Source organism: Pogona vitticeps, chromosome 4 (genome assembly GCF_051106095.1).
Source record: "Pogona vitticeps strain Pit_001003342236 chromosome 4, PviZW2.1, whole genome shotgun sequence".
Classification (NCBI taxonomy): Eukaryota; Metazoa; Chordata; class Lepidosauria; order Squamata; family Agamidae; genus Pogona; species Pogona vitticeps.
Window position 1 is genome coordinate 135,570,528 of NC_135786.1, and position 13,363 is coordinate 135,583,890.

Consider the following 13,363-nt stretch of genomic DNA (forward strand, 5'->3'; position numbering starts at 1 on the left):
GTGCGCATGTATGTGTATGTGCGCGTGCACACACACACACAAGCACCTGCACCTGGTTTCAGTATTATGTCTGAGTTCTCCCCCCACCTTTTTTAAGCTGGTATATTTCTTTTTGTCCCTCCATTCTGCTACTCACCAAATACTTACTCTGGTACTCATAGAGTAGAAATATAATATCTTTGGACTATGACTGTACCCTATCCAGTGATCATGCAACATTTGATATTTCTAGCTCTGACAGCTTTGTTAAGAGGGTGACAATATTTAGACTCCTTCAGCCAGCTCAGCCAGTGGAAATGTAACACTACTCATTTATTAAAGTTGAAACATTACTGGTATCCAGGCAAAATTCCGTGTTTCTGGCTCTTACTGAATTGATAACAAGACTATAAAGAATCTTGCAGGTAATTTCTTTGGATTACAATTTATAGAATCCTCCAGGCAGCATTGCCAGACAAGATATATTGTATACTGTTCAATTATTTAACTTGAGAACCCAGCAGGAGCCATGGAAAATGTGGTTCTTGTTCAGGCTGTGTCAGTAAGAGGACTGCAACTTTTAGAATTTCCTAGCCAGCAGGGACATCTGAAATATAAAATATCCAGATGTTGAGTCTTCTGTAATGTATTTGCAAAATGTTGTATTTCTAGTTCTTACTATTCTGGAAGTTTTTCAAGAAAAACAAACACAGAAATAAACGTGCAGTTTTATTTATCACAGTGAACATGTCTGGCTTTGCCAGCACCCCATTGCCCCGCCTTCTCCCTACCTCCTAAACTCTTTCTTTTGCACCAGTTTCACTCTGTGTCTCCATGCTGATGCTTATTCAGCTTGTGTCCTCACCTCTCTTTCATTTTCTAGCATCCTGACTTTTTTTACACACTGATTTTATTTCTTCCTTCATCCCAGTGCTGATCCCTGTAGTCACAGGACAGACATGCAGTGCCTTTCAGCTACAACTCCCATAATCTCCCAGCCAGTGTAGACAGGTGAGATATAACCTCTCCAGTTATTCTAGTCAGGACCTTGGGAGTACCTGGGAAAGATATTATATTTAGAAATTTCAAAATCTGACTGCCTTGGGCTTCTCTGCTGAGAGAAAGGTGTCATAAAAATCACTCACTCACTCACTCAATCAATCAATCAATCAATCATTCAATTAATCAATAGAAAATACAGACAGACAGAAAGACAAACCACAAACTCCAGGATCCCCGTCCAGCAAGGGTTGTCAAAATATAATGATGAAATAATTACTAATATCCATGCAAAATATTCTCTCTCTTTTTCAAAAATATTTTAAACATAATACACAATTAAAATCCAATGCACAATCAATAATGCCTCCTCTGGGACCATGGCAAAAATATTATTCTTCTGGATATTAATTTTTGTGTAGGCATCCTTCAGTCTTGAGAAACTATGGTAACATGCTCTGTATGGAGGATTTGGAACAGCAGCGTCTAGTGTGGCTGAGAAGGCCAATTCGAGAGTGACCATCCCTTCCACACTGCAGATAAATCCAATCTATCCCTTGTCCAGCTCTCTGATTTTGCTGCTTTCCAGACTGCCTCTTTGCCTCTGCCTGCTGGACAAGGGTCTCTTCAAATTGGGAGTGGCCATGCTGCACTGCCTGCCTCCAGGCTGGATGCTCAGATGTCAAGGTTTCCCATCTGTTGAGGTCCATCCCTAAGGTGTTCAGATTCTGCTTGCAGATATCCTTGTATCGCTGCTCTGGTCTTCCCGTGGGGTGAGTTCCCTGCACTAATTCTCCATATAGGAGATCTTTTGGAATCCGACAACATGCCATTCTCACAACATGCCCAAGCCAACATAGTCTAGGGAGAGAGTGTCAGAGATCATTGAGCCAAGGTACACAAAGTCATGAACAACCTCCAATTTTTGCATGGAGGTGGTAATAGAGGGAGGTGAATCCACGCCCTGGCCCATGATTTCTTCAGGCTGATTGTTAGTCCAAGTCTTGGCAGGCCTTGCTAAAACGATTCATGTGTTGTTGGAGGTCTTCAGCAGAGTGGGCAACAATGGCTGCATCATCAACAAAGAGGAAGTTCCACATGCATTTCAGTTGGACTTTGATCTTCGCTCTAAATCTAGAGAGATTAAAGAGCTTTCCATCTAGTCCGGAGATAGACACCTTCTGTTGCAGTTCCAAAAGTGTGCTTCAGCATGACAGCGAAAAAGATCGCAAACAGGATCAGTGCGAGGACACAGCCCTGTTTCACTCCACTTCGGATGTCAAAGGGATCTGATGTTGATGTTGATGCTGGATATTAATATTAAGAAGATATTTCAGGACAAACTTTCTAGGGGCATGTATTTATACGTGCAGAAACATATGGAAGGAATACCTTCAAGTTGCTCCCCTCTCTCTTCAGAAATAATGCTTCCCCATCAAGGGCAAACTGAAAATCCAGTTAACAGACATAAGTCCTACCTGTCCACAGGAGTGTTGTCTTGGTGGGATTCAGTTGATTGGGCCTCATTCAGTCTACTGCTGCTGAATGCAGACATCAGTTTGTTGCTGGAACAGCTTCTCCTAATACAGAGAAATAGATCCGAGTGCAATTGATATATTGCTGATACCTTTCCTCCACATCCCACCTTGCCTAACAGTTTCATACAGACCATAATAACATTAACTACAGCTTACAGTTCGGGTAGTGCACTAAAGACTTCTATGAACATTGTGTCCTTCTCACTGATTCTCAATTAGCAGGCAGAAGATAATACATTAAACAAAGTTGAGTCAGCCGAACCATTTTTATTTAATCTCTTACAATATGTACGCAGGCTACTAGATTCTTGTCTTCCAGTATTTTGCGTTAAAGAGATAGTTTCAATGATATATACAACTTCAATATCTGTAACGTTTTCCCATTCTTCTGCCTTGGAATGTATTTGGGAGCAAGACCTAAAAGAGGAAATTGATGAAGCCAGCTGGCATAGAATTTGTACTCTTAAACTCTTTTTCTTCTGTGCTTGCAACTAGCAGAGAGAAGTCCTTAAAAATTTATCCATAAGTGGTTTTATAAACCCATAAAATTACAGTGTATTCAAAAGATGGGAAAAAAGCTTTCTTGACAGTGCTGTGGAAATACAGGAACATACTGTCATCTCTGGTGGTCCTGCCCCCATTATAGCTTCTTTTTGACCCTCTCTTATTTCAGAGATTGGCATTGGTACCGGAGCCAGACTTTATCTGGACCCTGCTTTATGCTTGCTATCTATTTTATGATGGGACAATTGAAATATGTTTTTAGAGCCATTGATCATTTACATATTGGTGGTAGCACATCTTCCTATTGCATCCATCACCATAAAGAAAGCTTGATTATGAAATGCTCTACATCACTGGTTCCTAACCCTTTTCAAGTCACACACCCCTTTTTATAATAGCCAAGTAAGCTGCCACCCCCTGTCACATTTGCATAAAAAAGGCCATTGTAGGCATTCCCTAGCATAACTGCATCATCAGTGATGCTGTTGCTCCGCTTCCTACTGCTCCTGCCACCACCTCTGACTCTGCCACTTCAAAACCAGGGAGGGAATAGACTGGGGTTGGTTAAAGGTAAGGAGAAGAGAAGACTTTGAAGATGGGCCGGGGTGGAAGAACATCATTGTATCCAGGAAGGGGGCAAAAACCTTTACTCAGAGGGGATCCTCTTCAGAAACTGGCACAGACCATAGAAACTTGCACCCACTGCAGAAGAGGCAGGCTGTTTTTTGTTTGGGGTGGGGTTGTTGTGGGGTGGGTTTCTTTTTCATTTTCCTCCCCTTCTTTAGGCTCTCCTGAAGTGACATGTCTTAGTTAAAATCCCTCTCTTGCAGAAGCAGCAGCAATTATATCTTCCCGCTGGCCTGATTTGTTTTTTTGTAAAGAAGTAGTCCAAGTAGTCTACTTTTTTTCAAAAAGTAGAGGCTTCTTTCTCCCCCAGAGGGCCTATTTCTCATGCATGCACATACGCACTAACTTTAACAACCTGCTCTGAAAGGCCAAGGAAGAAATTATTTAATAAATGCTACAGCACATACTGTATAAGGTGATCTGGAGCTTCCCAGAAAATATTTTTCGTGGGGGCCATGACCCTCAGGTTTGGAAACACTGCTCTACCTATTGCTACTTACACATTGTGTGTGTGTTTACAAGGGGATGCAGACCCTGAAGCTTTTTTAACTGTTTGGCTTTTATCATATATTTAAATAATTCTTTGTCCAGTTAGTATCTCCAGAAAATGCAATTTTTGCACCATTTGTAAGTGAATAGATTTTTTAAAATAATTTATTTCTTTATATGTATTTTTTAAAAATGTTTATTTTTAAAAAAATCTGTGACAAGATAAAATTAGAAGCAGCCCTTTCTGAGCTTCTCCCCATGACTGCATTGGAAAAACCCAAGAGTTCAAGCTATGTTGCACCTCTGCTGGCCAGGATTTCTGGGAGTTGAAGTCCAAGAACATCTGGAGGGCCACAGTTTGAGACCCCTGTGCTAAAGCATGTTTCAGTGCAAGAATGGGCCATTTTGGTGGATCCAGGAGTTAATTTTGCTCCTGCCATTTGCTGTAGTTCCCCCCACCTCCTGGACTTCTTATTATGATGTTCTTCTGAGTCCTTTTCATTTTGAATAAAGGATAGGAAAGGCTTCCACACATTAAGCAAGCCCTGCATCTTGCTTTGGGAGGAGCATTGCTACTCCTGGAGGCTTCTAGAAGCAGCAACTTGCCTTTCTGAGGTAAAAAGAATTGGCATGGACAGGCCTGGGAAGGTCCATGAAGGCTCTCAAAAATGGGCAACGTTGCTTGCTTCCCATAAGCCATATGTTGCCCAATTCTGTTTCATTGTGTGAGATCAAAACAGGGTCATAGTGTTATTAACCACAGGTGCTACACAGTAATATTGGCTTGTTGATAGGTAGTTCTAGATAGGAGCCATTAATTGTGATTAAGACCTGAAATTTTGAACAACTAAACGCTCTGGAGACTAGCCAGAAACGAGCAATGCAAAATGAAACCATATGGGTCGATGTAATTAAATCTGTGAACCTTAGACTGCTATTGATTAAATGTAGGCTCCTTTTCTCCCTCTTTCTTGGATGATGTGGTATAGAAATATATTTCACACTAATTGTTGAGAAGAATTGCCCCCTTGTGTGGATTGCGTCTGCACAAATGGGAGGTTGATAACCTACCAGAATTCCTTCCTCCTCAATAGCTGGTATTTCTGCAGAGCTGGTTTGTGTAGAAAAATGTGATTGCTTCGGTGTGCTTTTGTCTGCAAAATTCAGCACACTGATATTACTTTCCCTGTCTGGCTACTTGAAGAGGCGAAGATGGGAAAGTGCATGAATCTGCCTGACACTAAACCCATGTGCTGGCCCCATACAGGTATTGGTAATGGCTGCCCAGGATCCTTGCAATTTGCCTCCTGAGCTAGTTTTAACAGGAAACAGGACCTTCTGCATGGAGAGCTACTGCTCTGTGACTCGTAACTCAGCTGTAGGAGCAGTCAGTCAAAGGAATCCCAAACAACAAGAAGGCTGCTTACCCACAATTGTTAGCTAAGTGCAAAATGTGTGAACAGCAAGAAGGCTTGCTGATCGGGACACTGGTAGATTTTATGGTTGGATGGGTTTTGCCATTTCAAGTCAAGCTGTGTACTTTGATCTTCTTGCTTATCTTTAAATTTTCACATGCCATCTTTCAGTGCACTACTTGGCATGCTTATGATGTTTGTAGTTGTCAGTGAGGCTTACTGTTTGGCAAACATTCTTAGGATTTGCACCGTTCTTGTATATGTTCACATTCAATAGTAACCCAGAGTGCTAGGGAGTCCTCATTGCCTTTGCCAATCTGACACCTAAAGTTTAGCATATCTGAACTGTGATTCCTGGCTTGTCACTCAGGATCAAGAGTGAAGCTTTATTCTTTTCCCAATCCTTATCTGTTTGGGGGCAACCTTGATTTGTATAACATATTGTTTCCTCTTTTGGTTAGTTATGTTTAGCCACTCCCACTGGCAGGAAAATAGTGTGTCCCTGTATCATAGCTTCTGAATGAACATTATGCTGTGTATTACATGACCGTTAGCATCAGATCTGATAACTAAAGCTTATTAATTTTATCATTTTTGTCTTCTGGTTTCCAGAAAAGGAATTTGACGGTGGATGGCCATTTCGGAACTTGGTCAGGGTGGAAGTCTTGCACACATATAGATGGCCCCAACATAGGCTTTTGCCTCTGCAGAACACGCTCCTGTGACAACCCCGTTCCACAATGTGGAGGGCACCAGTGTGAAGGGACAAGTATAGAGATTGTCAACTGCTCTAGGTATGCCAGACATTGGTGAAAAGACGTTAACCTTTGGGAAAATTTTCTCCACATCAGCTGTTTTTATTGAAATGAGGGCTGCTTCTCACATGGTATAATCATCGTAACTTTTTGGATACAATATTCTTTCCACTCTTATCCTACCTCTTCTATTTCTCAGGAGTTTTGCGATGTAGTACCTCCCCTTAATGTAGATGTAATCTCATTGATCACATTCCTGTGGTTTGGATAAATGTAAGAGACTCAGCTCAGCAGCAAGATTGTCCCATTTCCTGCACTTCAAAACTGCAACTTGTTATGTAGGGACTGAATATACCATTACAAGGACCTTGAGGGAGAGAGCTGTATAGAAGGTTATATGCAATCCAGTCAAACATGCTGTAGAGACTGTTTCACTTAGCCAGCATTGCTGAAGGCAGTTCAGAATCCAGCTCCAAGTATCTATAGTCACGTGAAAAAGAAAGTACACTCTGGATTCTGTGGTTTTACATATCAGGATATAACAAAAAACATCTGGTCCTTAGCAGGTATGAAAATCAGGTAAATACAACCTCAGATGAACAACAACATATCACACCATGTCATGATTTATTTTACAAAAATAAAGTGAAAATGGAGAAGCCATGTGTGAAAAACTAGGTGCATCCTTACTGCTTCCATCGGAATTAAGAGGCTAAGTAGCAGCCAGGTGCTGCTAGCCAAATGCCCTTGAATAATTGATCATTGGCAAGTATGACCATCTCCATAAAAGCTGAAGTTTTAGCAATTTGCTGGTCTGGAGCATTCAGGTGCATGTTAGCACAATGCCAAGGAGGAAACACATCAGCAATGACCATAGAGAAGCAATTGTTGCTGCCAATCAATCTGGGAAGGGTTATAAGGCCATTTCCAAACAATTTTAGGTCCATTATTTTACAGTGGGGAAGATTAATCACTAGTGGAACACATTAAAGACAGTTGCCAATCTTCCCAGGAGTGGACGTCCAAGCAAATTCATCCCAAGGTCATACTATGCAATGCCAAAAAATTGCCCCAAACCCAGAGTTACATCTCTGACTCTACATGCCTCAGTTAGAAAATTAAATGTTAAAGTTCATGACGGTACAATTAGAAAAAGACTGGGCAAGTATGGTTTGTTTGGAAGGGCTGCCAGGAGAAAGCCTCTTCTCTCAAAAAGAACATGGCAGGATGGCTTGGGTTTACCAGTTTGCATCTGGACAAGCCACAAGACTTCTGGAACAATGTCCTTTGGATAAATAAGACCAAAGTGGAGGTGTTCAGCCATAATGCACAGTGTCATGTTTGGTGAGAACCAAATATAGCATATCAGCACAAACACCTCATACCACTGCCAAGCATGGTGGTGGAGAGTAATGATTTGGGCTTATTTTGCAGCCACAGGACCTGGGCCCCTTGCAGTCATTAAGTTCACCATAAACTCTGGAGTTAAATTTGAGGCCATCTATCTGACAGCTAAAACTTGGCGGAAATTGGGTCATGCAACAGGACAAATATTCCAAGCATACCAGCAAATTTATTTATTTATTTATTTATTCGATTTATATCCCGCCCATCTGGTCTGGTTGACCACTCTGGGCGGCTACAGCAGAATGTCTGAAAAAGAAAATAAAGTGTTGCAATGGCCCAGTCAAATTACATACCTCAACCTTATTGAAATGCTGTGGTGGGACCTTAAGATTGCTGTACATAAACAAATGCCCACAAATCTCAATGAACCGAAGCAAGGTTGTAAAGAAACGTTCATCCACAACAATGTGAGAGACTGATGAAGTCATACAGAAAACAATTACTTAAGGTTATTGCTGATAAAGGTGGTTGTATGAACTATTGAATCATAAGGTGTACTTAGTTTTTCACGTATAACTTCTCAACTTTGGCTTAATTTTTATAAAATTAATCATGACACAGTGTAATATGCCATGTGTTGTTCATCTGAGGTTGTATTTACCTAATTTTCAAACCTGCTAAGGACCGGATGATTTTTATTATATCCTGATATGTAAAATCATAGAATTCAAAGAGGGTGCATTTTCTTTTTCACATGAGTGTACATATGTAAGTCCCAAGATAGATTTCAGCAATTCTTCACAGTAGAGCTGTGAAGAAGTATTGTCATGTAATTCCTTATTGATGGCTTTTATTAATTCTTGTTTTGTTTGAAACCATGAATTGTCATCTCTTCTTTTCCAAAAATTAGTTTTTAACAATTAGGTACTGGCAGCCAGTTTAATTTGGAAAAAGTGATCTTCCTCAATTGGTTTATACTTTATAACATGATTGTGCCCAAAGTACAGTAACATTACAGGACATCATAGTAGGCCACTGTTTGTTTATTTGTTATTATCAATGGCAAGTTATACCTCTAAAAATAAATAGTAAACACAGATCAGTATTGAGATTCAGTTCTGTTAGCTTTCTGAAATATAATAATGTTAGAGTTTTGCCAGGTTTCCTCAGTGGCAGATGGGACTGGTCAAATCCTTCTGGCATGACAGGGGCTTTTATTGTTGTTTGGTATTTTAAGTCACGTCCGACTCTTTGTGACCCCATGGACCAGAGCACACCAGGCCCTCCTGTTTTTCACTGCCTCCCGGAGTTGGGTCAAATTCATGTTGGTAGCTTCGATGACACTGTCCATCCATCTCATCCTCTGTTATTGCCTTCTCCTCTTGCCTTCACACTTTCCCAACATCAGGGTCTTTTCCAGGGAGCCTCCTCTTCTCATGAGATGGGCACAGTATTGGAGCCTCAGCTTCAGGATCTGTCTTTCCAGTGAGCACTCAGGGTTGATTTCCTTCAAAATGGATAGGTTTGTTCTCTTTGCAGTCCAGGGGACTCTCAAGAGTCTCCTCCAGCACCACAATTCAAAAGAATCAATTCTTTGGCAGTCGGCCTTCTTTATGGTCCAGCTCTAACATCCATACATCACTACCGGAAAAACCATCACTTTGACTATGCAGACCTTTGTTGGCAAGGTGATGTCTCTGCTTTTTAAGATGCTATCTAGGTTTGTCATTGCTTTCCTCCCAAGAAGCAGGTATCTTCTAATTTCAATACTGCTGTCACCATCTGCAGTGATCATAGAGCCCAAGAAAGGAAAATCTGTCACTGCCTCCATATCTCCCCGTTTGCCAGGAGGTGATGGGACCAGTGGCCATGATCTTAGTTTTTTTGATGTTGAGCTTCAGATCATTTTTGGTGCTCTCCTCTTTCACCCTCATTATAAAATTCTTTAATTCATCCTCACTTTCTGTCATCAGAATGGTATCGTCTGCATATCTGAAGTTGTTGATATTTCTTCTGGCAATTGTAATTTTGGCTTGGGATTCCTCCAGTCCAGCCTTTCACATGTTGTATTCTGCATATAAGTTAAATAAGCAGGGAGACAATATACAGTTTTGTTGTACTCCTTTCCCAATTTTGAACCAATCAGTTGTTCCATATCCAGTTTTAACTGTTCCTTCCTGTCCCACATATGGATTCTCAGGAGACAGATAAGGTGGTCAGGCACTCCCATTTTTTTAAGAACTTGCCATAGTTTGCTGTGGTCCACACAGTCAAAGGCTTTTGCATAGTCAATGAAGTTTCTGGAACTCTCTGGCTTTCTCCATAATCCAGCACATGTTAGCAATTTGGTCTTTAGTTCCTCTGCTCCTTCGAAATCCAGCTTGTACTTCTGGGAGTTCTTGGCCCACATACATACCTGAAGCCTACCTTGTAGGATTTTGAATATAATCTTGCTAGCATGTGAAATGAGTGCAATTGTACAGTAGTTGGCGCATTCTTTGGCACTGCCCTTCTTTGGGATTGGGATGTAGACTGATCTTTTCCAATCCTCTGGCCACTGCTGAATTTTCCAAACTTGCTGGCATATTGAGTGTAGCACCTTAACAGCATCTTCTTTTAAGATTTTAAATAGTTCAACTGGAATGCAATCACTTCCACTGGCCTTGTTGTTAGCCATTCTTTCTAAGGCCCACTTGACTTCAGGATGTCTGGCTCAAGGTCAGCAACCACACTATCTGGATTGTCTGGTATATTCAGATCTTTCTGGTATAATTCCTCTGTGTATTCTTTCCACCTCTTCTTGGTGTCTTCTGCTTCGGTGAGGTCCCTACCATTTTTGTCCTTTATCATGTCCATCTTTGCAGGATAGCACACTGGTGTTCTCTCCTTCACATCTTTGCACTGTTCGTTTAAGAAGGCCCTCTTGTCTCTCCTTGCTATTCTTTGGAGGTCTGCATTCAATTTTCTGTAACTTCCCTTATCTCCCTTGCATGTTGTTTCCCTACTCTTCTCTGCTATCTGTCAGGCCTCGTTGGGCAGCCACTTTGCTTTCTTGCATTTTCTTTTCTTTGGGATGTTTCTTGTTGATGCCTCCATAGTTCTTTAGGCACTCTGCCCACCAAATCTAGTTCTTTAAATCTGTTTTTCTCTTCCATTGTGTATTCATTCATAAGGGATTTGGTTTGGATTATACCTGACTAACTCAGTGGTTTGTCCTACTTTCAGTTTAAGCTTGAATTTTGCTCTGAAAAGCTGATGATCAGAGCCACAATCAGCTCCAGGTCTTGTTTTTGCTGACTGTATAGAGCTTCTTCATCTCTGGCTGCAGAGAACACAATCAATCTGATTTCGATATTGCCCATCTGGTGGTGTCCCTGTGTAGAGTCGTCTCTTGTGTTTTTGGAAAAGAGTGTTTGTGATGACCAGCTTGTTCTCTTGACAAAACTCTTATCAGCCTTTGTCCGGCTTCGTTTTGAACTCCAAGGACAAACTTCCCTGTTGTTCCTTTTATCTCTTGACTCCCCGCTTTAGCATTCCAGTCCCTTATAATGACAAGAATATCTTTCTTTGATGTCAGTTCTAGAAGTTGTTGTAAGTCTTCATAGAATTGGTCAATTTCAGCCTCTTCAGCATTGGCGTTTGGTGCATAAATTTAGATGACTGTGATTTTAAAAGGTCTGCCTTGGATTCGTATTGAAATCATTCTATCATTTTTGAGATTATATCCCATTACAGCTTTTCTCACTCCTTTGTTGACTATGAGGGTTACTCCATTTCTTCTACGGGATTCTTGCCCACAATAGTAGATATTAAAATCGTCTGAATTGAATTTGTCTATTCCCGTCCATTTTAATTCACTGACACTCAGGATGCCATCTCCTGTTTGACCACATCCAGCTTACCAAGGTTCATAGATCTTACATTCCAGGTTCCTATGCAGTTTTGTTTGTTTGTTTGTTTGTTTGCAGTGTCAGACCTTCCTTTCACTTCCATGCATGTCTGCAGCTGACTGGCCTTTCGGCCTTGGCCCAACCACTTCATTAGCTCTGGAGCTACTTGTCCTCTGCTCTTCCTCAGTAACATGTTGGGCGACCCCTGACCTGAGGGGCTCACCTTTTAGCCTTTTGTTTCTCTTCATGGGGTATTCTTGGCAAAGATACTGGAGTGGCTTGCCAGTTCCTGCTCCAGGTGGATCATGTTTAGTCAGAACTCTCCATTATGACCTGTCCATTTTGGGTGTCCCTGCACGGCATAGCCCATAGCTTCTCCGAGTTACTCAAACCCCTTCGCCATGACAAGGCAGCAACCCGTGAAGAGGGACAGGTGCTTACTTACATGTTAATACTGGCTAATGTATGTAATAATATTGCCCAGTCTTGCAGGTTACTAAAGGGTGGTATTTAAAGCAGGGAACTGTGAGGGAGTGCTTGTTCCTTTCCATGCCTGTTGCTTGTGTGATTACAATTCACACAAACGGTAGGATTCCTATTCATTTATTTTATTTATTTGTTCCGGGCATTTAAAAAATATCCTGTCTTCCCAATAAACTAGTGCTCAAGGCAGCTAAAATCAATCAATCAATCAATCAAAGTATTAAATCAACATAAAAATAGTCAGCAGGAGCCTTTAAAAGGCCAGTTTGAGAAGATTCATTGTCACACACTTCTCAAAAGCAACAAATGTGAGGTTGGATTGCTGCTTGAACAGAACAACATTCCAGAACATAAAAGCAACACAAGATCTGTGGCAAAAACCTTGAAAATGGAAAGATGTCACAGCAGATTTTATAAAACTGTCTCTTCAGATCTCTTTGGTACATATGTTTCTTGCCTTTAAAACTGTACGTCCTGAAATATCAATTTCCTGCTCCCGGGGAGCAGATACATCATTTCAGCTGCATTTTTCAGTTCCAGTATCCTAAGCATCTGCCCATCATTTTCTGTGCCATGGATGACTGGATTGAATCGGATGCTGGACCCTCCAGGTGGGCTTTTTCCTTTTGACTCACAGTGGGAAGCTGATGGTTTGTGACTTTTGTTTGCTTCTATCTGGAGCTCGCATCTTGTGTGATCACGTGTGGCCGTCTTGATCTGACCCTGTCTGGGTCTTTTGTTCTTGTAGAAATGGAGGTTGGACTCCCTGGACATCGTGGTCTCCTTGCAGCACCTCCTGCGGAATCGGCTTTCAAGTCCGCCAGCGCTCCTGCAGTAACCCGAGTCCTCGGCATGGAGGCCGGGTCTGTGTGGGGCAGAACCGTGAAGAAAGGTAAAGCACGTTTCTTGCATAATATTTTTCTCTCTTGGGAGGGGTGGTGGTGGAAAGATCAGCTTTATCTTATTACCTTTTTTAAAAATTATCTTCTTTGTGTCATTCCTTCTCTGTTTTTTTCATGTTTCTGATATCTTGGTTTGCAGCTTCTGTGCTATTACCAAAGATGTAAAACTTCAGCTGCATTTTGAATTTTTCTTCATTCTGGTCTTGCAACAGCCAGTCATTCAGTAGAGAGAAACATACAGTCAAGGGAGTTGAGTGTTGGCAACTTCAGCTTTAAACTAACCATTCCCAATATGGCTCCTTCTATGTTTGGCATTACTTTTCCATTAGCCCCATCTAGTGTTGCCAGGAATTATGGGACTTGTAGTTATCTCCTGTCTCACACATGCACACATTGACAGCCATCTACATCCCATTTTCTCACTCAACCTTCCCC

The 13,363-nt window shown here is 41.4% G+C and overlaps 1 protein-coding gene across 3 annotated transcripts in view; it reads left to right on the top strand.

Annotated features, from left to right (window-relative positions):
- The window catches only part of SEMA5A (semaphorin 5A), a 195,819-nt gene that overhangs the window by 146,440 nt on the left and 36,016 nt on the right, over positions 1–13,363 (top strand). For all 3 annotated transcript variants that reach the window (XM_020812770.3, XM_078392566.1, XM_020812772.3), the window contains 2 exons: positions 6,164–6,345; positions 12,775–12,918. In XM_020812770.3, the coding sequence (XP_020668429.3) occupies positions 6,164–6,345; positions 12,775–12,918 (326 nt within the window). The remainder of the gene's footprint in view (positions 1–6,163; positions 6,346–12,774; positions 12,919–13,363) is intronic.